This window comes from Mustela nivalis (genome assembly GCF_964662115.1).
Source record: "Mustela nivalis genome assembly, chromosome: 12".
NCBI classification, from domain to species: domain Eukaryota; kingdom Metazoa; phylum Chordata; class Mammalia; order Carnivora; family Mustelidae; genus Mustela; species Mustela nivalis.
The window spans coordinates 83,133,756-83,156,751 of NC_139031.1; the positions used below are offsets into that span (position 1 = coordinate 83,133,756).

The following is a 22,996-nucleotide window of genomic DNA, read 5'->3' on the forward strand; positions in this document are numbered from 1 at the left end:
CTTTTTAAAGATTACATAACTTCTTTCTAATCGATATCTATGTCCGAGACTACATCAAAAACGATGTACCTAAAACATAAACAGAACTGCTAGATAACCACTTTTAACTGAGATTGAAAGTGTTTAATTTTCAGAGAGCTATAGCTCAGGAATGACTTTCTCAATAAATTAATCAGAATTATCAAACAGCAAATACTCCATGCTCAGCCAAAGTAAACGAGATGAGTCCTATTATAACAGCAAAGGCAAAGACAAGAACTAAGTGACTTTTTAAAGGATAACTCTTCTCATTCTCTCAGTATTTTCCAGGTTCGACTGCTGTGCTGATGCACGGCTGGAGTCCGTGGGAGCGTATTTCTCAACTACCGGGACCACAGCGAGTTCTACATCGGGGAGGAAAAAAACGTTACCTGCACAGCCGCTCCGAAAAACCTGCAACACCCAACTTAAGAAACCACCACGGGACAGAAAACTCAAGAAAGCACCGGCTTCCACCACCGCACCCCACTTGGCTCCTTTCTTTTGCTCTCCCATTCAGTTAACTTTGAATACAAACGCAGAGAAACCTGTTGGATTTTTTTTTTTTAAGATAAATACCATAAATGAAGCAGAAATTAGTTCCTCTAAGGAAGCTGTCGGCCACTCATTTACAAATACAGCCAAAAGTACACCCACATGTATTCCGATCAGGGAAGATGCAACCTGGTGATTTGCAGAGAAGATGGGATCTGAAACAAGTCCCAGAGACGGCTACTCTCGCAAAAGGAGGGGGGGAAAAAAATGTGGCTCTTCACCCAGGCAGCTTCAGCGATGTGGGCTCCGCAACTCCCGAGGTGCGGAAATTCAAACGGAGCCGGGCCGCTCACACGCGCAGCGTCTCCAGGAGGGGGCAGGGCTCGGCACCCGGAATCCCACTCACGGCGCGCTCTGTTTCGCGGAGGAGTCCACAAACAGCCCCAGGTCGGCAGTGCGAGCTGCTCCACCCAGAGGCCGAGGGGAAAGTGAGCCGCGAAAGGGATGCGCGGGCGGGAAGAAGGCGCCCTGCGCCAGGCGGGAGCGGGAGCGGGAGCTGGAGCGCAGACCTCCCGGCGCTGCAACCCCCCGCGGCGGAGGGGCGGGGCGGGGCTCACCTGGCGTGGGGGGCGGCAGGGCGCGCGCGCCGCCGCTGCTCCTCCTGGGCTGCGGGCCACGGCGCCCTCGGGCACAGCGCCGCCGCGCAGCGGGAGTGGCCCCGGCGGCCGGCGCCCGGGTTCTTCCGCCCCCGGCTCCGGCGCGCCGGCTCTGCCGAGGGCGCCAGCAGCTGCAGGCACCGCCTCAACGCCCGCCGCCTCGCCATCCCGGAGGCGAGCTGAACCCATGGGCCGAGGCAAAGTTCGCTCTACGTGGCCTGCTCACTCAGTCATTGTGACCTTCGAATCTGGCAGTCCTGCCAGCGTCGGAACTGCCGGTTCGGCCTTTACCAAGATGGCCGCCCCCGCGGACCCCAACGCTGAGGCCATCTTGGTAAAGGAGGCGCTGCGGGGCACGCGCTTAGCCGTACCGGCCTCACCCCCACCCCCTCCGCTGGCCTCCGGGCCAGCGCGCGCCTCGGGTTCGCGCTGCAGAAACCTTTCCCCCACTCTACTGGTTACCGTGCCCCAAATCAGTAGCTAACTTTCAGATGAATAAACACGTTCCTACATACCAGCCCTAGGTGCTAAGACTCAGTGGGATCTTGGTGGCATCTCATAACCCGCTATGGTAGTAGACAAGCTCTTGGTAGCAGAATACTTAAAACCGATGGCGCCATGAGCTTGGCAGCAAAGAAACTAACTTGAAGTATGTACAAGAGATATTGCATATTAATGGCAGCACTGCCTTGTCACGGTGTGTTCATTACCTCTTAAAATGATGTCACAGCCTACTACTACAGTTCTTGGTTTTTGTTTGTTTTTACACTCTCAGGATAAAGAGCATGAAATTGTGATTCCGAGTTTCTCCCAGGATTTTTTATGGGTTTTCTTTTTGGTTTTTTTGTTTGTTTGTTTTTTGGTCAGAGAGAGAGAGAGCACAGGCAGGCAGAGTTGTAGGCAGAGGCAGAGGGAGAAGCTCCCTGCCCAGCAAGGAGCCTGATGTGGGACTTAATCCCAGGACCCTGGAATCATGCAGTCCTGACAGCCGCTTAACCAACTGAGCCACCCAGTCGTCACACACCCCCCCCCCGCCTTTTTTTTTTTTTTTTTTTTAAGTTTTTTAAAGAGGTTACTTACTGAGAGAGACCAGGGACTCACAGTGGGGTGAGCAGAGAGAGATGGAGAAGCAGACCCCTGCTGCGCGGGGAGCCCCACAGGAGACTGGATGCCAGCACTCGGGCAACACGACCTGCGCTGAAACACGCTTAACTGACTGAGGCACCCAAACGCCCTTGGGATTTTCCTTTTTTTTTTTTTTTAAGATTTTATTTATTTATTTGACAGAGATCACAAGCAGGCAGAGAGGCAGGCAGAGAGAGAGGAGGAAGCCGACTCTCTGCTGAGCAGAAAGCCCGATGCGGGGCTCGATCCCAGGACCCTGGGACCATGACCTGAGCCGAAGGCAGAGGCTTTAACCCACTGAGCCACCCAGGCGCCCCATGGGATTTTTCTTTTAAACTGCACGATATTAGCTGTTCTAAAAAGTAATTTAAGTATAAGCCGCTTGGGGCGCCTGGGTGGCTCAGTGGGTTAAGCCGCTGCCTTCGTCTCAGGTCATGATCTCAGGGTCCTGGGATCGAGTCCCGCATCGGGCTCTGTGCTCAGCAGGGAGCCTGCTTCCTCCTCTCTTTCTGCCTGCCTCTCTGTCTACTTGTGATCTCTGTCAAATAAATAAAATCTTTAAAAAAAAAAAAAGTATAAGCCGCTTGAAATCAGGTTGAAATTGAATTCACCAGCAGATGGTTGGGCAAAAAGATTCCTTCAAAAGACTCTTGTGGGACTTGAGGATCGGAGCAGGTTTTTTGGGGGGTTGGGGTTCGAAAAACACACAGGCCCCAAAATGCAGGTAGGGCTACTAGGAAGTACAAACCATTTGGCTATCTGAAAGTGAAGGTACTTGTGTTGCACAAAGATTAGGTCAGGTGTGAACCTTTCTTCCTCGGGCTAGTGCTGATGTCACTCAATATTCTGTTCATATTCCTGTTTCTAGAATTGTCCCAAGAGCATCTTTTATAACTTTTTCCCTCTGAACTAGGATACTGTCTGGGTTCATGCACTGCATTTGCTTACTGTGCTTAAGAATCTGTTTGAAATGTCCACTTGCTAACCCTTCCCTGCACATACTTACAGATACCACGGAGAGACAAATGTCCACAGGGTGTTTTAACATGAGAGCCAGTACTTGGGATAAGCACATTTCTAAGTCAGGGAAGTCTGGGAGGAATGAATATTCTGTTAACACAACATTGAGATTATAATTGAAGCTGTAATAACTAAGGGGTAATGTTTATGCTTGCCTAACTCCTAGAATACTACATAAACTTTATGGATTGTGTGTTGTAATCTCTGCTCAACAGAACTTCCAAAGCTTTTACAATGGTTGGATTTTTTTTCTAGGCAATGAAAAGAAGCTGAACAAGTATAACAATTTATATCACTCCAGGCAAAATTTCTAGGTTGCAACTCTTCCCGGTATAGGGCAAAGTGAACACTGCACCCTCTGCATTTCACTCATGGTTTAATTTTAGATCCTGACTTGCTGAACTGGGTGTTATTTGTCCTTCCCTCATAAGCCACCCCTAGGAAGCCAGGCACTTAACACATAATGGTAACTACTTGTCTTCTAAATGGTTACTCTTAAAAACAAGACAACAGGCCCAATGTGGACTCACTCAGGCTAAGCTTCCCATCACCAAACTGAGAATTTGTTGTTGCCTTTCTCAGAAATGGAGTCTTAATCAGGATCATCTGCCGGATAGACACTCCCCCAGTCATTGCCTGAAGAGACCTTGCCACACCAGTCCACTTTCTGCTAGTGTAACTTTGTCCTGTCCCTTTGGAACTGCTCGAGAAACGTAAAGATGGATGGAAATTAAGATGGACAGTAATGCTGTAGCAAGGCTTGACTTTAAATGATACACATTTTTATCTTCCTTTCTTGAAGCCTCTCCTTCCCCTTCACTTTTCTATAGAATCCGTTGTTCCAAGGAACTCCATACAGAGGCTGACACCTTGCTGACCTCAACATACACTTAGCAACAAGACTCAGGGGGTCAGTGAGTCTTAAGACCACCTTGAAGACAATGAAGGCAGCTGGAGACCCAAACCAGATTTTGGTGAAAACTGCCAGGCCCGGTTTTGTTTTGTTTTGTTTTGTTTTGTTGATTTTATTTGAAAGAGCAGGAGACAAGGAGTCAGAGGGAGAAGGGAGACTCCCCGCTGAGAGGGGAGCCCTACTCAGACTCTGGGATCATGACCTGAGCTGAAGGCAGATGCTTAACAAACTGAACCACCCAGATGCCCCAATCCTGTAATTTTCTATAAAACCCCTCGGCCTTTTTCTCCCCAGAGGAGAGGGCGTGTCTGCTGTTTTGAAGGCATTAGCCTGCGGCGGCCTCCTTTGCCCGGCAAAGTAAGGAAACAGACATTTCTCTTAATCCCCAAACTCTGTCTTCGTGTTGTATTTTAGCCCCAGAGCAGAGAGATCGATTACCACACCTTCTGCCGAGAAGTCTATCGTTTTGTACAGTTACTCAGAACTCTTTTCTATCTGCTGGATGGGATGCTGCCTGATTCATGAATCACTGAATAAAATAAGATCTTTAAAAATGTGCTCAATTGGGCGCCTGGGTGGCTCAGTGGGTTAGGGCCTCTGCCTTCGGCTCAGGTCATGATCTCAGGGTCCTGGGATCGAGTCCCGCATCGGGCTCTCTGCTCGGCAGGGAGTCTGCTTCCTCCTCTCTCTCTCTGCCTGCCTCTCTGTCAAATAATTAAATAAAATCTTTTTTTAAAAAATGTGCTCGATTGAGGGATGCCTGGGTGGCACAACTCCGTAGTGTTAAGTATACTCACATTGTTGGGGAAACAGATCTCCCAATTCTTTTCATCTTCCAACTCTGAAACTCTATACCCATTAAACAACACTCCCTTTCCACCCCCTACCCGTAGGCCCTGACAACCACTATTCTACTTTCTGTTTATGTGGAACTGACGGTCTCATTAGCTCTTAAATGGAATCATCCAGTAATTGTCTTTTTCGTCACTGGCCTATTTCACTTGCATGGTGCTTGTGCTGCTCTGGGCAGTGTGGCATACCTCTCACTTAGGCATTGCTATTCGGAGCAGTGAGTGTAGCTCGGGCCAGCCTTGCCACAGAAACATACAGAGGCTAAAGCAAGAATATTAATGTAGTATACATCCTACATGGCTAATTATTGGAAAATTATACATCACACTGAAACCGTTAAGTAAAAGATCTTCAGCACTCCTACCTTAACAAAATACACCTTCATAAGGATGAGGCCCGGGTTCTGTAGAGTTCTCTGCCTCCTCTGAGCTCTCCACTAGGCCCTGGAGCTCACTCAGAGAGAGCTGGCAACTGGCCCATGACACTGGCTTTGAGCTTTTGTCCTTTACTGTGATGGCATGGAGCTTACCCATGTGGACCCTTCCCAGTGTTTATGTCCCATCCATGCCCAAGAGAATGCCACCCCTGGACCTTGGGGTGCACAAGAGGACAGACATGGAGTGAGGTTGGTGCAGGCCCTGGAAGAAGTCTCAGGACCCCTGTGGCAAAAGAGTCTTATTCCTCGGTACCTGGAGAGTGGTTGGGGGTGGAGCTTGGCCTCTAAGAAAGCAGGTCTCCGGGGCATACTTCCAGAGGGTGCAGTACAAGGAGGCCAGCATGGGCTCTCATGTGCAAACCTAGAGCATTGGCCCCTCCTCCCTAGATCTGAGGACAGTTATGACTAAAGCACGTGCCAATCCAGCATCAGAAACTAGGGGCGCCTGGGTGGCTCAGTTGGTTGAGCCTCTGTCTTCAGCTCAGGTCATGATCTCAGGGTCCTGGAATCAAGCCCCGCATCTGCCTCTCTGCTCAGCAGGGAGCCTGCTTCCCCCTCTCTCTCTGCCTGACCCCCTGCCTACTTGTGATCTCTGTCAAATAAATAAAATCTTAAAAAAAGGAAGAAAGAAAGAAACTATGAGTCTTCAGTATTCCCACATCAAGGTGGTTTATTCCCAGTGCTCAGCTAGTCATGTGGTTCTGCCATTATTGGCTCAGCAAGCACAAATTTCAGAAGGAGTCTTCTAACCCGTTTTAAATGAAGCAACACATTTCCAGTACAAGGGTAATCCAGCTCGGATGGCATTTATCATGGGCAGAGAGAAAAACCATTGCCTTCTTCCCCGACAAGGATCAGACCGATCCCTCAGGTACCTGATTCTCCATAAATTCAAGTCACAAAATAAGGGATGCTTGTCCCAGCCCTTCCCATCTACCCCTGAATTTCCAAGTCCATGGGCACAAACAGGTATGTGCAGTCTGCCTGCATCTAGTTCAGAAACAAAGAGTTACTACCTGTAGTAAACGGAACAATCCTCTGTTCTCCCTAAAATATCCACCTTCTAATCCCCAGAGTCTGTAAATGGGACTCTGTGTGGCAAAGAAACTGTATGCACGTAATTAAATTAGGATCTAAAAAGAGGGAGTTTAGCCTGGGTGAGCTCGGTGGGTCCTAAAAGTAGTCATGATCCTTGTAAGAGGGAGGCAAGGAATGCATGTAGCCTCTAGCAGGAACCAGTCCTGTGATAACTTGACCTTAGCCCAGTGAAACGAATTTTGGCTTTTGGTCTCCTGAACTGTAAGAAAATAAATTTGTATAAATCACCAAGTTGATGGTCATTTGTTTCAACAACCTTGGAAAACTCACACACCCTCTTGTAAGCCATCTTGGAAGTCTTATAACAATTTGTATAAGATATGGATGTCATGCTAACTTGAGAAATGAGTAGACACCTAGATCTAAACTCTATACTGTGACTTCGGGGTTGAACTCTGAGATACCCGATTTCTGGACTTTATAGGAATAGCCTGCCTGGTTGGGGCTAGGAGTCATGGTTGGAGAAAAGAGAGAAGACCTAGCACTAGAAGAGATTGCTTCTGGTCCTCACATGAACACATTGACAACCCTGAGCCACCATGATCATGAAGATCCCCTCTAAAATTCGGAAGTGGAGCCCAACAGGTCTTCCCTTTGAACTTCACGGTCACGTGTTACTGCTATTACAGTCTCTCTCCAGGCTCCCTCTCCGCCTCCCTGCCCACTACACCAACCACCCACACGTCCAAGCTTGTACACATGTCATTTCTCCTGCTAGGAATTTCCTTCCCAGTCTTCACCCTCTGAGCATTGAGGCTCATTCCTCAATGCTCAGACCGAGAACCACCACCTTTGAGAAGATCGCCCACCCTTTCCAAAGCAGAAGGGTTATCTCTGACCTTAGCGCTTTCAGAGAACTATTAAACCCATTATTGAAGTGTGACTATTTGTTTGCATTTCCGTCTCCCTAACCAGAATGTGGACTAACCATCTACATACACATACTCTGATGTGTATTTCTACCTCTGGCACCGAATTCTGTGTTTAGCACACAGCCTGCACTCCTACTATGGCTGTAGACGAGAGAAAATGATTAAATGAAAAGGAAAAGGATTATTCCCCAAATTCTGCAGAGCCTGTGGGGCTGGGCACGGGGTGGGAAGTGGGGAGAGATGGAGGTGAAGTACTGGGGGACAAAAAACTCCTGTTTCAGCAAGACATCCAGAGCCCCAGAGAAAAAGAGAGGCTGATTTGCGGGATGATTCAATTCAAGGCTGTCCTCGGATGCTCATTGTACATGCAATTTGGCGTCTCTCTTGACCTTGCTTCAAGAGAGATACAGACATTAATTTGCTTCAAAGTCAGTTTCTAAGTGGAGTGAACAGTGTGAGCCACCTCGCACAGCAATCTGCTGATTAGAAGCTCTTAACTGGGGCGGATGGCAGGCCGCCATACACGATTTGTCAACTCTGCATCCTTGCATGCCTCCAGGCAGAGGCTGCAGCTTTAGAATTTTATGGTAGCTAGCTAACAAATCTGTCCTCGTAGACCCTTCTGGCTAACAACTCAAAACATTCAGTTTTCCTTCCTAGGCATCACCGCTACCCTCCCCCACTCCTGGAGTGCTCCAGATAGATCTCGCATTTTCTGGCTTCGAGTACAAAGGCCAAAACCACTCAAAAAATCTCCTTGAAGTGGAAAGAAGTTTGTCACTTGCACACATCTCAAAAAACCGTGAAATCCACACTTTCTGCAATATATACAGACATTAATTTGTGGTGCTCCTTGACCATGCAGCCCTCTTTATGACATAGTCCTTTCTGTATTCCTTTGCTATTTTATACCATGTCCTTATGTTGGTTTAGGATTTTGCTTTTCAGGTTCAGCTCTTTTAACATACATTTTTGTGCATTCTCTATACACACCAGACACTATGTTAAGTACTTTCCAATTCTCCGTCTTCAGAACAAACTCAGACACTAGGTGTAATGACTCTCCTCTTAGGAGAAAGTGGACATTTAGAGAGACTGACTTTCCTAAGGGCACAAGGCCAGGAAGATGTGGAAACAAGATTCAGGCCCACTTCTGTTGGATGGAGGGATCCAATAATTAGACTCTCCTCTTGCTTGCTTTTTTTTTTTTTTTAAATATTATTTATTTATTTATTTGACAGATCACAAGTAGGCAGAGAGGCAGGCAGAGACAGAGGAGGAAGCAGGCTCCCCACTGAGCAGAGAGTCCGATGCAGGGCTTGATCCCAGGACCCTGGGATCATGACCTGAGAGGCTTTAACCCACTGAGCCACCCAGGTGCCCCTCTCTTGCTTGCTTTTTACAGTGCTAATGTGACATTGTAATGCTTAATAAAGACCACTTAGCAATTAACAATAGCCTAGAGTGTGGGTAAGGGGTACAAAGAAATGTAATCCTGGTTTTCAAAATTCAAGATTTCTATAATTTCCTTTATGAAAAATGTAGGCACTGCCATCATGTAGCTTGCCATCTGATATCATCATCTAGGTGGGTAGCACTGTGCACCCCTTATGCTCCAAGTGTCCCCAGCATTAAGGGCTGATGGTTAACCCTCTTGGAAAACAAAATACTGTTTAATTCCTAAAGTTAGGGAGAGCAGAGTTAGAGCCCCAAGGACTCTCTACATGGATCTAAACCAAAAATCAAAGACAGGTTTACCACGTACATGTTAATGTACATTGAGGGGAACCGTAGTGGAAGTTAGAATGCTTTATAGAAATTCACATTAACCTACAACCTCTGTCATGGTCTGTGCCATCATTAAGATGAAATCCACTGTGAATTAGGATCGATTTTTTTCTGTAAGATTTTGAGAGAGAGAAAGAGCAGGCATGAGTTGGGGGGTGGAAGGTAAGGAGGAACAGAGGCAGTGGGAGAAGCAGACTCCCCACTGAGCAAGGAGCCTAACACCGGCTCTGTCCCGGGGCCCTGAGATCAAGACCTGAGCCGAAGGCAGATGCCCAACCAACTGAGCCACCCAGGTGCCCCTGAGATTGATTATTTAGTAGACACAATCTGCAACCCAGATCTTCTATGGAGGAATAAGGACTATGAGGGAATTTCTAACACAAGCAGTGAACTTAGGGTTCAGATTATTCCAGATTTGCAAGGACAGAGGTTCACTCTTGGCTTGGTTTTGACTCCTCCAAGAAGCTACTCAGTTCCCCCAAGAACAAGAACAATGGACTCTGGTGATTTCCCAGGGGTCTATGAGGAAGCCCATATGAGTGTGTGAAAATCACTAGGAAAGGGTCTTTAAAATACGGAGAGGAGCACCTTGGTAGCTCAGTCGGTTAAGCATCTGCCTCTGGCTCAGCTCATGATCCCAGGGTCCTGGGATGACCCCCACAACAGGGTCCCTCCTGAATGCTTCTCCCTCTCCCTATACCCCTACACCCTATTTGTGCGATCGTGCTTGCGTGTGTGAGCTCACATGCTCTCAAAAACAAATAAAAACTTTAAAAAATGCAGAGGCCTCACCCAGTCTAAGCCCCAGTAATAGCCACAACTACTACTTTATATAGCAGTGTTTCCTGTGTTCCAGGCACTCTTCTAAACACTTAACAAACACTCATTTAACCTCTCAACAGCCCTGTGGGGTCAATGTTGTTACCATCACCATCTATCAGTGATGAAAATGAGACACAGAGAGGTTAAGGAACTTGCCCGAGGCCACCCAGCTAGCTGGGGCTGAACCAGGCTTCAACATAAGCTCCTTGGCTCTGGAGTCAGTACTTTAGCCTCCATGCTGCAGTCTCCAGAACCTGTACATTAACAAGTTTTCCAGGTGATTGGGATGTGCAGGAAGACTTGGAACACCCAGCAATCCTCAGTGAATGGATGGATCTCCTCTCACAATCCTGTTCCTGTTCCGGGCAGCCAGCCACCTCAGGGCCACCTGGTTTTTGAATTTCAAGTCATTAGCTACTGCATCCTGTGCCCCATGGAGACGAAGTCTGGTCCCGGAATGAAGCCGATAGAGAAGAGTGTAGATCAGGGGGACATGAAGCCATATATTGGGGTGACTCCTAGAACTTGGAGGAGCTGGCTGTTCGTGTGTCTCTTCCCCACCCTATGTTTGATAGCATTGTGTTGGTGGCTTGAAATACACCGGCTTGAGAATATTTACACCAGAGAAATCAGCAAACGCTACAAACCCGGACTTCCATTTCCCCCGGAGAGCCGGGAGTTAACCCTTAGCAGCACACCCCTGGATTTGCTATGTCACCCCCAGCTCTGCCACCTGTTGGTGACATAAAATATTTTATTTATTTATTTGACAGAGAGAGAGAGAGAGACAGACAGGGAGAGAGGGAACACAAGCAGGGGGAGTGGGACAGGGAGAAGCACTCTTCCCGCTGAGCAGGGAGCCTGATGTGGGCAGGACCCTGGGATCATGACCTGAGCAGAAGGCAGACACTTAATGACTGAGCCACCCAGGCACCATACAGACACATTTAAAAACCAGACCTGTTGGGGCACCTGGGTGGTTCAGTGGGTTAAGCCTCTCGAGCCCCACATTGGGCTCTCTGCTCAGTGGGGAGCCTGCTTCCTCCTGCATCTCTCTCTGCCTGCCTCTCCACCTTCTTGAGATCTCTCTCTGTCAAATAAATAAATAAATCTGTAAAAAAGAAAAAGAAAAAGAAAACCCCTCCAAGCCTTGATTTTCACATTTGGGAAAATGGAAGGAATGACTACTATGGAAATCAAATGCGGAAGCACTGAGCATGGTGTTGAAGAGATGGATCGAGTGTGAGCACCTTATCTTCTCCTTTCCATTTCCCAGTTGCTCCCAAACAGTGGAAGACCGCTATCCTAGTCCCCCATGCCTTCTTTCTTAAAGATGTATTTAAGAGAGTAAGAGGGAGAGTAAGAGAGAGCACATGGGGTAGGGGCAGAGAGAGAGAGGGAAAAGCAGACTCCCGCTGAGCAGGGAGCCTGACATGGGGCTCGATCCCAGACCCTGGGATCATGACCTGAGCCAAAGGCAGAGGCTTAACTACTGAGCCACCCAGGCGCCCTTCAACTATTACTCAGTTGTCAGTGTTTCCAGACTTTTTATCTTGAGATAGGCCACACAGTTCATACCTCTAGCTCCCTTGGGAAGACTTTTGGTCATTTCTGAGTCCCCAAGGGGCACCTCACTTGTGCTTCCATTCTGGTCAGCTGCCCTTTGCTAACACCATCTCTGCTCACAAGTTTGCTGCCGGTGCCAAACACTTCTGTCACTTCTGGGTACCCTTATTGGTGCACTAGGGCTCAGGAAACGTTTTCATTCTGGGGCAAAGTGGGACACTATCCCTAACCCCAGATGGTGGGCAGTCTTCTACAAGCACAAAGAACATGTTGCTTGCACCCCAAATCTGGAAACGTTTTAGCAAAAATTGCTGTTTAACAGTTTCACTCCCGTGCCCTCTCCGTAGGGATCAGGCATGAATTCAAGGGGAAGGGACTGCCTGAATTAGGAGATAAATTCCAGGGACGAATGATACTTGCAGGGATGTAAAGCATAGCATGGGGAATAGAGTCAGTGGTGCTGGAACACTTTGCATGGCAACAGATGGGAACCAGACTTCCTGTGGTAACCATTCCGTAACTTGTTTAAATACCAAATCACTGCTGTACTCCTGAAACTAGCACAATATTGTTTGTCAGCTATCCAGTTGAAAAAACCCTTTGGAGAAAGAGAGATGGACAGAGAGACACCAATACATTGAGATACAGAGAAAGAAAAACCACACCAAAAAGGAGGGGAGGGGAAAAGGATGCTCTCTGCACTCATACATTAACTCTCTGCAAAGACAGAAGACATCAGTCAGTTTTTGGGCAGTAATTCTAATCATTGTCCATGAACAGTTTGTCAGAATGACTTTGAAAAGGCTATTAGTTATACATAGACTACTCTAGCTGTGCTACAACTGGGGGTAAGAACAGCCGCTTGTTTTCTAGTTTACAGACTTGCATCTTTTTGACAACACTATCAAGACATGGCTACTGGGATGCCTGGGTGGCTAAGTTGTTTAAACATCTGCCTTCTGCTCAGGTCATGAGCCCGGAGTCCTGGGATTGAGTCACACATCTGGCTCCTTGCTCAGGAGGGAGTCTGCTTCTCCTTCTGCCTGCTGCTGCCCCTGCTCTAACAATAAAGTCTTTAAAAAAAAAAAAAAAAAAGACACTGCTACTATAGTTCTGGAGGCTAGGGAGTCCAAGATCAAGGTGTCAATGCAATGTATTCTGGGAAATCATCTTTTGGGATTTTGTGAGGAACTTCTTATAGTATATGAATCCTGGAAGTAAAACCTGCAGTAATTTTCCTTAAAGCACCATGGAAAGACCTAGGGATACTACAGTGTATAAAACCAAGTACAGTCTCTGGAATCCTCATTTAAGCAAAAAAAGAATGACTTACGTTAAAAAGCAAGAACAGCAACGACAACAAAAACTCTTTGAAAAACAACAACAAAAAACCTTAAGCTCAGACCCCTCATCCTTCAACACTCAAGGCATGAAGTGAGCCAGGGTTCACTACCGGACTCTTCCTTTTGTTTCCATTCTCTCCCGAGAGGCTCATCTGTCCATCAACCACCAGACGCACGTGAGCCAGCCTTAATTTTAGCTGTGACTTCTGATAGATTCACCTTGGGGGCACCTCCAAAATTTCTTAAGGATGTACCCACGTACGCAGGATCCAGGAAGAGCCAGGTGTACAGAACAGAGCGGGAAGAGCTATTCTCCTGGATAGAATATTGTCACTTTATAGAAATCGTCTAAGATAGAATTACCTTTTTTGGTCATACTATTATTACTTTAAACTCGCAGTTGCAAAAAGATTGTTGTTGGTTGTTTAGTCCAATCCTCCCCTCATCTCCCGTTTATACAGTTTATTCTTTGAAAATAAAGAGTGCTTTTAAGTTTATATCTATAAAATCTTACTGTAGAACATTGGGCCCATCATCCCAGCCGCATTTTAGGTTTTGACTGGGTCTCGGTCAAACATCCTGTTATGTGGCAAGAACATGACTAAGATGATAGATTTTTATGAAAAGGTATAGAAAAAAGCCGCCAGACAGACTGGACCAACATTTAACATTTAGGATACAACAGTAGCCCTCTGGGTACAAAATATTTCCCATAACCCAAAGCAATCCAGGTGTTAGGATCACTAATATTTCTGAGGCCCTGGATCTGTTTCCCTGTCTTTTCTATTATCATTGCTTTTTTTCTTTTAATCTACTCTAATTTTGAGTAAGTGTTCATCAGGTGCCACCCGATGTTACTTTGCACAGCTTCCACCAGACTAGTGAAATGGTAAGAATGTTGAAGGTATAGGGCGCCTGCGTGGCTCAGTGGGTTAAGCCGCTGCGTTCGGCTCAGGTCATGATCTCAGGGTCCTGGGATCGAGTCCCGCATCGGGCTCTCTGCTCAGCAGGGAGCCTGCTTCCCTCTCTCTCTCTCTGCCTGCCTCTCTGCCTACTTGTGATCTCTGTCAAATAAATAAATAAAATCTTTAAAAAAAAAAAAAGAATGAAGAAGGTACAGCCAGGTCCTGTGTGTTTTTTTTATTTTTAAAGATTTTATTCGAGAGAAGGAGAGTATGTATGCACACACATGGGGGCGGGGGGGTTGTGCAGAGGGAAAAGCAGACTCCCCGCTGAGCAGGGAGCCTGGCACCAGGCTCCATCCCAAGATCATGGGATGGTGACCTGAGCCAAATGCAGATGCTTAACCAGCTGAGTCACCCAGGCGCCCCTCATATTTTCTTAGAGTAATGGCCATCTCCTGTTATTTCAATATGTAACTATATTATTTGATTTTTACCAGCCTGATGGACGAGCATACTTTTCCACAAATAAAAAAATTACCTTTTGGGAGCACCTGGGTGACCCAGTCAGTAGAGCAGCCCATTCTTGGTTTCCAGCTCTGGCCGTGGGCTCATGGGATATGGGCCTGAACCCCACATTGGGCTCTGCACTCAGCAGACAGTCTGCTTAAAAATTCTCTCCCTCGGGGCACCTGAGTGGCTCAGTCGTAAAACCTCTGCCTTCAGCTCAGGTCATGATCCCAGGCAGGGTTCTGGGACCAGGCCTCCGGGCTCTCTGCTCAGCAGGGATTCCACTTCTCCCTCTCCCACTCTCCCTGCTCTTCTGCTCACTCTGTCAAATAAATAAAATCTTGAAAGAAAAAAAAAAATGATCTCCCTCTGGTCCTCCTCCCACTCCCACTTTCCCTCTTACTCTCTAAATTTTTTTTATTACTGTTTTGACATTAATCATAGGTTGTTTGTAAGATGTTGCCCCCAAGAACGAAGAAACTGGAGCCAACAGTGCTCAGTCATATACAGTAAGGAGTAAATACGTTCACGGACTAGAAAGCCTGTCGGTTTGGACTTAGGCAGACCTCAACTGGCCTCTTCTTAACTCTGTGACCTTGGGCTATTAGGCGTCCTCTAAGCCCCCAATTTCTTCATTTATGTGTTAGAAGTGATTACACCTACCTTACAGAAGTGTTTTGAGGTTAGTGATAATGTATGCAAAGTCCTGGTACAATGTCTGGCACATAGTAGGTGCTCAGCACATACCTGCTGTTTTTATTACCGGGTTCTAGCTAGCCCCCAACTAGTTAATCCCTCCCCTAACTCAAGTCTGAGGCCACCTCACACCCCCTCCAGCCTCTGTTTCCCACCAAATGGCTGGTGTTTAGGCCAATCCGGACCTCACCACCAACCCTTTCCAGCTGCTAGTTTTCCTGCTTCAACCCTCCCCAACACACACACACACACACACACACACAATCTCTCTCTCTCTCTCTCTCTCTCTCTCTCTCTCTCTCTCTCTCTCTCTGCTTGGAGATGTGGACCTCTGCTCTGCTCCTATGGGCCTGAAGCTTGGTACTCCATCAGTACTAAGTCTGTCTCTTTGGAAACCCTCCTGACGTCTCAGACCCTGTAGTCCTTCCTCCACAGAGAGTCTCAAGGACAAGGCCACAAGGCCAGTCCCATACTGTGGTCCAACCACCAGCTAACAAGCCTTCCCAATCCCACCGCCCGGATTTCCCACTATCACCTATTCTGGCTCACCAGGCCTGTCCCTACCATTTGGGACATTCCCAAATGGGCCTAGACCTCCCCAAATGGGCCTAGACCTCCCCTCACTTGGCTTGGATAGTGTGTCCTCCTGCCTTCCAGATCTTTCTTTCGCCCAGGACATGTTCTCCTAATCCATGTCCCAAACCAGTTCAAGGCCTAACTCCTGAATGCGGTTCATTCCTCCTGCCTGTCCATACTGTAGATCCGCCACAAGAGCGAAACTACTATACGAAGCCTTCACCCGAGGGTCACAGGGAGGCGTGGGAGACCTAGTTAGACTTTGACCTTTTGACCTTGTGAATGGTAATGAACCCTACAAATATTAGGATGCAGGCAAGTCACCACTTGTGTGGAGCTCTGTGTTAACCTCTAATGCTCACGTTGCCAAGACCTGGAGAGTCTGGCTGTTCTTCACATCACTGGTTCACTGAAGACCGCTTCGGTTGAGAGGGTAGATATGTATTGTTGTAATAGCACCAATTATTTTTAAAAAGACACAGCCGTTGGTTGTTGACTATTTAGGAGCTGAAAAATCCCAAGCAGGCAAGGCTGGCACTGTTTTGTCAACACTGCCGCAGAGGTACGCCCAACTCAGACCCAGCAAGTCACTGGACTTGGTCACCCCTCTCCGCCATGAGGCTTCTGGGGAAGTTTCAAGCACTGTGTGTTGCTGTGAAGACCTGTGTTACTAACTTCTGTCTGCCTGTTGGCAATTATCTAAGTCACAAAAAAGAACATTTTATGATGAAAATAATCTATGTTCACTTTAGACTTACTTACAATACAGGGAAGGATAAAGCAGCAGATAAAATCATCATCAAACCCAGCATGAAGACATAATAAGTACCCTAGACACTGGTAGGTTTTTGTTCTTGTAGCTTAAAGAGAACTTTGCATATGTTTATCAGGAAACAATGGTTAGAGGCAAAAAGTGATGGAGCAATTACTTACCAGACTCCACACTGAATGCTTTCATATGTATTAACCTAATTAATTCTCCCAACAGCCCTGGGAGGGAAGCTTGTGAGGTAAACAAAAGCAGGTTTCAAACCAGGCAGCCTGCCTGGAGCAGGTGTTCTTATCCAACATAACACACAAAGGAAAAAAACAAAGGCTATTCCTATTCCTAGGACTGAGAGGACCTTTTTAACATGTTACTTTTTTTTTTTTTTTAAGATTTATTTATTGGACAGAGAGAGATCACAAGTAGGCAGAGAGGCAGGCAGAGTGGGGGATGGGGCGGGGAGCAGGCTCCCTGCTGAGCAGAGAGCCCCATGTGGGGTTCAATCCCAGGACCCTGGGATCATGACCTGAGCCGAAGTCAGAGGCTTACCCCACTGAGCCACCCAGGCACCTCAACATGCTACATTTTAAGAAACTGATTTTGAAATCCATCAGAAAGCATATCATCTTGTGACTTATGGAATAGGAGTGATGACATTAAATACAATTATCAACATGGGTAACATGTATTAGTTCTTTACTCCAAAGCTGAACATTTTCTCATTGGCAGAATGATGGCTTAACTAACCTTTGGTCCATTCCTTTAGTCCTGAATGCATTTAATCTATTATACTAAGCAGTGACCTGGGGACAAAATCTGGAAGACTATTCCCATTTCTATATTGATCTTCTAAAGCAAAATAGGAAAGATATCTTACGGAAAATTTCCCTAAACAAGTTTTTCTTCCTTATTTTAACTAAAGTGATGCCTTCAGTACCATAAAATTCCAGGCTGAGTTTGTTTGGGGGAAAATTCCTTAAACAGACATCCCATGAAAGTGAAGACTTAGGATGACGGGGCCGGGGACGGGTGTCCATAAAACATAGAATTTTTTCAGAGCTCTGGTTCTTCTCAGCATCTCACCTTGCCTTCTAAGGAGCTATGGGATATTCTCAGAGCCTCATTTGTAAGCTGGCTGTAATATTAGCGGCTTACCATCTTAGAGTAAGGACTAGCATTTTGTGAAAACCATCAACTCCCATACAGAGTAATTCTTACTCATAGATATAAAAATATCAATTTTACAGTAATAGTAACAGGACCTGGTTCTCCATAGAAACACAACCATATTACCCCCACCATTGGTAGCAAGTTGGTCCCAATGCCTGACAAGGCTCAATATTCTTAAGAGTTAGGGGACCCAAACACCAACATCAAATATGACCACACGACCATATGAGATTTAAAACCTTAACATTGGCTTATTTTTCTAAGGAAATATCCAATCGCTAGTCAACCAGGAAGAAGTACCTAAGTGTAATGCATGAATTCAATGTCCCTATTGGATTAAAATTAAGGGTACCCTATCATGCTGTCAGTGCTATTCTAAATGAAAACGTTAAGAATATACATGTAAACTATGATGTGAAATAAAAGTCCAGGGGGGTGGGTGCCTGGGTGGCTCAGTGGGTTAAAGTCTTGGCCTTGGGCTCAGGTCATGATCTCAGGGTCTTGGAATAGAGTCCTGCATCGGGCTCTCTGCTCAGCAGGGAGCCTACCTCCTCATCTTTCTCTCTATCTGCCTCTCTTCCTATTAGCAATCTCTGTCAAATAAGTAAAATCTTAAAAAAAAAAAAATTAAAAGTCAAGGGTTTAAAAACACTAAATTTAATCCTATGGGAATACTGTCTTTAAGGCAAAGTCTCTGCATAGAGTTGACAACACATCTGCATTTCTTGTCCATATATGTATGTGCATATACACCAGTGCACACAGACTATTTCCCCGAAAGGAAATTTCATTTACTTGCTGCAACTAAATGAATCATTTGGTCCTTCCCTCATCCTTGTATTTTTAGGGTGGAGAAAGGATTTCATGAATCATTCAAACTACTTTTTTATGCCTGAGAAAGTTCTAGCTCTTAGAAGCAGCCTGATTTGAGACAAAACGACAGGCCTACTTTTTATGGGTCTTTTAAAATGCTTGGTAGCTGACATCTACCAGCAAAAATCTGCATGTGAAGACTTTGCAGCCGGATCTTCCCCAAAGGAAAAATTCTAATCACCAGTTTCAAAAGCTGGAGCTTTGCTAATGAGCAAGCAACAATGCAATCTGCAGCCATTATGTTTTACTTAAAACCAGATATCCCTACAACTCCAAGTACAAAGAATCAATCTCCATGCCCTGAAGACTCTTCAGGCTATCGTTCAGTGACTAATCATGGGAAAAAACCCAATTTTCAACTTAATTGGTTGGAGGGCAATCCACAGATTTAAGGAAAAAAAAAAAAAAAGCAATTCACCCCCTACTAATGAACAGCTATTCAAGAAATGACACATTGAAAATACTATTTATATATATTAAAAGGAATGTATAAAGCTGAATACTGCTTCATTCACACAAAACCTTGCTGGTCTTATTTGCTCACTTTATTTTTTCAGTTCCTATGAGCTATTTCAGTAAGTAAAAAGAACCTCTGGGTAGAAGCCACTGAGACCCTCTTTAAACCCTGTGCATATTTTTATTAAACATTCCAGGCTGAATCACGCATGCTGATGCTGGCCAAGTACTCACAGTGGAACCAGGGGAACGTTTGCGTATGTGCGTGCATGTCTTTTCAACATTATTATTATTATTATTATTATTATTATTGAGCTGATGAGGGAGCAGGAGGCTGGCTGAGGACAAAGCAAAAGCTGGCGCCTTGCACCCCCCCCCCTTCATCTGCTCCCCTCCATATGTGTAGCATCCCTCAGGCAGCCCTGACTGCCATGAACAATAAGCAAATAGTTAACTTGCAGAGCTCACAATCCTGCTAGACCGGAGTCTCCCTTGGCTTACAAATGTCCTAAATCTCACTAACAAAGACGATTGATAGCAGGATTGTGAGACCCCACCAAAAAGTCTCCCAAAGATCTTAATGTTAATGGCTGGTCTAAAGACAACATTGATCCAGCAGCAAGGGCAAGGCCTCCGGCAGGCCTGGAACATCCTGGCACCTTGTAGGCCCTCTTTAGCATATGAAAACTCCACTGAAACCTCCCTTCCCCTCACCTTCCCCCAACAGCAGGGTACATAACCTGCCATCCCTCACAACCCGGGGCAGCAGCTCTTCCTGCCCACGGGTCCTGTCCCCGTGCTTTAATAAACCACCATTTTGCACCAAAGATGTCTCAAGAATTCTTTCTTGGTCATCGGCTCCGGACCTCAGCCCACCAAACCTCACCTAGGTTCTAGAACTTCATCAGAGCTAGAGGGGATTGGTGACGGTGTGACCTCCTAGTATGTTTTGTTAGATTTCAAAGCCGTTGGAAAATTCTCCATCAAGACTTAGAATGGTTGAGTCTCAGGTTCAGAAGGGACCCCTTATCAGTGAGGGCATTGGCAGAAAAACAGCATTCCCTGCCAAAGATGTACCTGAAGATCATTTAATGCAAGATGATTTATAGGGATGTGGACAGGGTTAAGGGATCCAAAAAGGGACCCCAGGACTCACAGTGGAGCTCTTACTCCCCAGCCTTGAAGAGAGAAAGTTCATTGTGAGTACAAGGAAAGCTGGAGCTATGGAGGGAGCCATAGTCCGACCCAGAGGAAGACAAAACCACTGTTGGAACCTTAGCTGCAGAAGCAGGGAAGCAGTGGGAAAGGACTTCCATCTTCCCACTGCCATACTCTCCATCTCCTGGCAGTGCCTCCCCCTGGAGACCTCCATGGGAAGCCAAAGGCAGGGATGCTGTTGAGAAGGCTCAGCTCCTGTTTACCCAGGCAGGGTAATGAGTGACAGAGAATGGAAGAGGGGAGGGAAAGAGCAAACAGACTAACCCGACAGACCCTTACTGGCCTACATGATAACCCGACAGACCCTTACTGGCCTACATGACTAATGGTTCCCACACCCATGCAGATGACAAAGTTTACAGATATCAGCTTATTCCTTGTACAATACCTTCAGTGGAATCAACTTGAACAGCATGCCTACCATGTGCTAGATCCTGCTCAAAGCAAATAAGTTCAGAGATGCTTTATGCATCATTCCCTGTCCCAGGGGGACCTATAGCCTAAGCCAGGACAGACCGGTAAGGATACCAGGTCATGCTGCATTGATGTCTACCAAAGATGCCCATTTGCCATCATCTACTGTAGTGTTGTTTGTAACAGTAAGAAATTAGAAATTAATTTCTATCCATTGGGGACTGGTTATATGAATGGAACATCAATTTGGTGGAATTGTCTGTAGTTGTATATTTAAGATGAAGATCTTTATATAGTGCTATAGAAAGATCAGGCAGTTCTATTGTTTCAGGAACACAGGCACTGAAGGGGCACCTGGCTGCTCAGTTGGTAGAACATAGAACTCGACCTCGATTTTTTTTTTTAAGATTTTATTTATTTATTTGAGAGAGAGACAGTGAGAGAGAACATGAGTGAGGAGAAGGTCAGAGGGAGAAGCAGACTTCCCATGGAGCTGGGAGCCTGATATGGGACTCGATCCTGGGACTCCAGGATCATGACCTGAGCCGAAGGCAGTTGTCCAACCAACTGAGCCACCCAGGCACCCCTCGACCTCGATTTTAAGTTCAAACCCCATGTTGGGTATAAAGATTAAATAAAATCTTAAAAATAAACACAGGAGCTCAGAGTTGTACACAATATGCTGCCATTTGTGTAAAAGAAAGGGAGGAAGAAAAGCCCAACATGATGTTGACTTTTGTATACTGGTCAAGTTCTCAAAGGAGGAATGAGAAAGTAGAGATCTAGGTTGTCTCTGTGAAAGAGACATGTGGCCAGAGGACAGGGTGAAGAAGAGGCATAGGATTTACTTTCTGAATTTTGAACTGTTGGGTCTGTTATCAAAGGAACGAGACTGAGACAAAGTGAAAGTTATGCAAAGTCTTATTCTATGCCAGGCATTAGAAGTTAGACTGACTAGCCAGGGGAACAAGGATGAGACAAAGTGAAAGTAATGTAAAGCTTTATTCTATGCCAAGCATTAGAAGACAGACTGACCGGCCAGGGCCGCCTCTGAAGAGAGCGACCCCCCCTTGGTCTTACAGGTTAGTTTTATAGGGCGTAACCGCAGACCTCTACGTATGTGGCTTTGGCTGATTGGATGTCTCCTACCTGTGTGTTTTAGTAACAGTTACCTGGAACTGATATTAATAATTGTTGAGGCATTTATTAAACAAAATGGCCTTGTTTTAGGTGTGTGTTTTAGCAACAGTTACCTGGAGCTGATATCAGTAACTGCTGAGGCATTTATTAAACAATAAAATGTCTACCTAGGCAACATGGAGTCACTATGGCTAAGTAGGCCCAGCCGACCCTAGGAGTTTAACAGGTTTTAATGTGGAATCGGTCCCAACACTCCCCCCCTTTTCTTTGGAGATTAGTCAATTCTTTGACTCTTTCTGAACTGCAAGCAAAGCAGGCTCCGGTGGGGGCCTTAAGGAAGTTAGTGAAGACAGTAGGGACTGTTATGGTCCATTGGGCTGTTTGAGGCTGATGAGGTGTTTCCTGGCTGCTGCTGAGTAGGAACAGGGTTAAAAGTTATGAAACCCTTTTGAGTCTTAGTTTTAGTCCACAGTTGGTGGGGTCCACCGGCAGTGGTTCCCATTTCTGGAGGGTGTTCTTGCTTTTGGCTCGTTTGCTGTGACATGTATGAATCCAAGTCCTGATGTCTTTTACTTTTACTGCCATAGGGGTGGTGAGGATGACAGTGAATGTCCCTTTCAGTGAGGCTTCAAGTTTTGTTGTTGTTGTTTTAAAGATTTTATTTATTTATTTGACAGAGAGATCACAAGTAGGCAGAGAGGCAGGCAGAGAGAGAGAGGAGGAAGCAGGCTCCCTGCTGAGCAGAGAGCCCGATGCGGGACTCGATCCCAGGACCCTGAGATCATGACCTGAGCCGAAGGCAGCGGCTTAACCCACTGAGCCACCCAGGCGCCCCTAGGCTTCAAGTTTTTGTGGTGGCAGCATATCCAGACCAAGTCTCTGGGTTGGTAAGGATGTGGTTCCATCTCCATCTCTGTCTCAGTGTGGGCAGCTTGGATCCCTATGTGGGCTTTTTTTTTAAGACAGACTCTAGTGCCTTCAGTGACTGGAGTACAGATTGATCAGTCATTTTTGCTAGGGCAACCTCTTGTAGCCATGGGCAGAGTGGAGGGGGTCTCCTGAAAGTTATTTTAAATGGGGTAACCTTGTTTAAGTAGGGTGTATATCGCGCCCTAAGGAGGGCGAAGAGAAAGAGATCCACTCATCCATTGCCAGTTTCCAGAATTAACTTTGTCAAGGTCTCTTTAGGAGTCGGGTTTATTTTTGCTACTTGTCTGGAGTTCTGGGGCTGGTAGGCACAGTGTAGTTTTTAATTTAATTTTAATGCCTGT

At 46.2% G+C, this 22,996-nt stretch overlaps 1 protein-coding gene across 9 annotated transcripts in view; it reads right to left on the minus strand.

Annotated features, from left to right (window-relative positions):
* NAPEPLD (N-acyl phosphatidylethanolamine phospholipase D) overlaps positions 1-22,996 on the minus strand; it is a 78,224-nt gene that overhangs the window by 49,573 nt on the left and 5,655 nt on the right. For 2 of the 9 annotated variants that reach the window (XR_014300841.1, XM_082691910.1), the window contains exon 1: positions 676-1,132. The exons of 1 other annotated variant lie outside the window; for it this stretch is intronic. Coding sequence is in view for 2 of the 8 variants with exons in the window: in XM_082691914.1 (XP_082548040.1) it covers positions 1,131-1,336 (206 nt within the window). In the remaining 6 variants the exon portion in view is untranslated. Of the gene's footprint in view, positions 1-597; positions 1,963-2,249; positions 2,357-22,996 lie in introns of those variants that run through there. 6 more of the 9 variants (XR_014300843.1, XM_082691911.1, XR_014300842.1 and 3 more) reach the window with 5 other exon arrangements.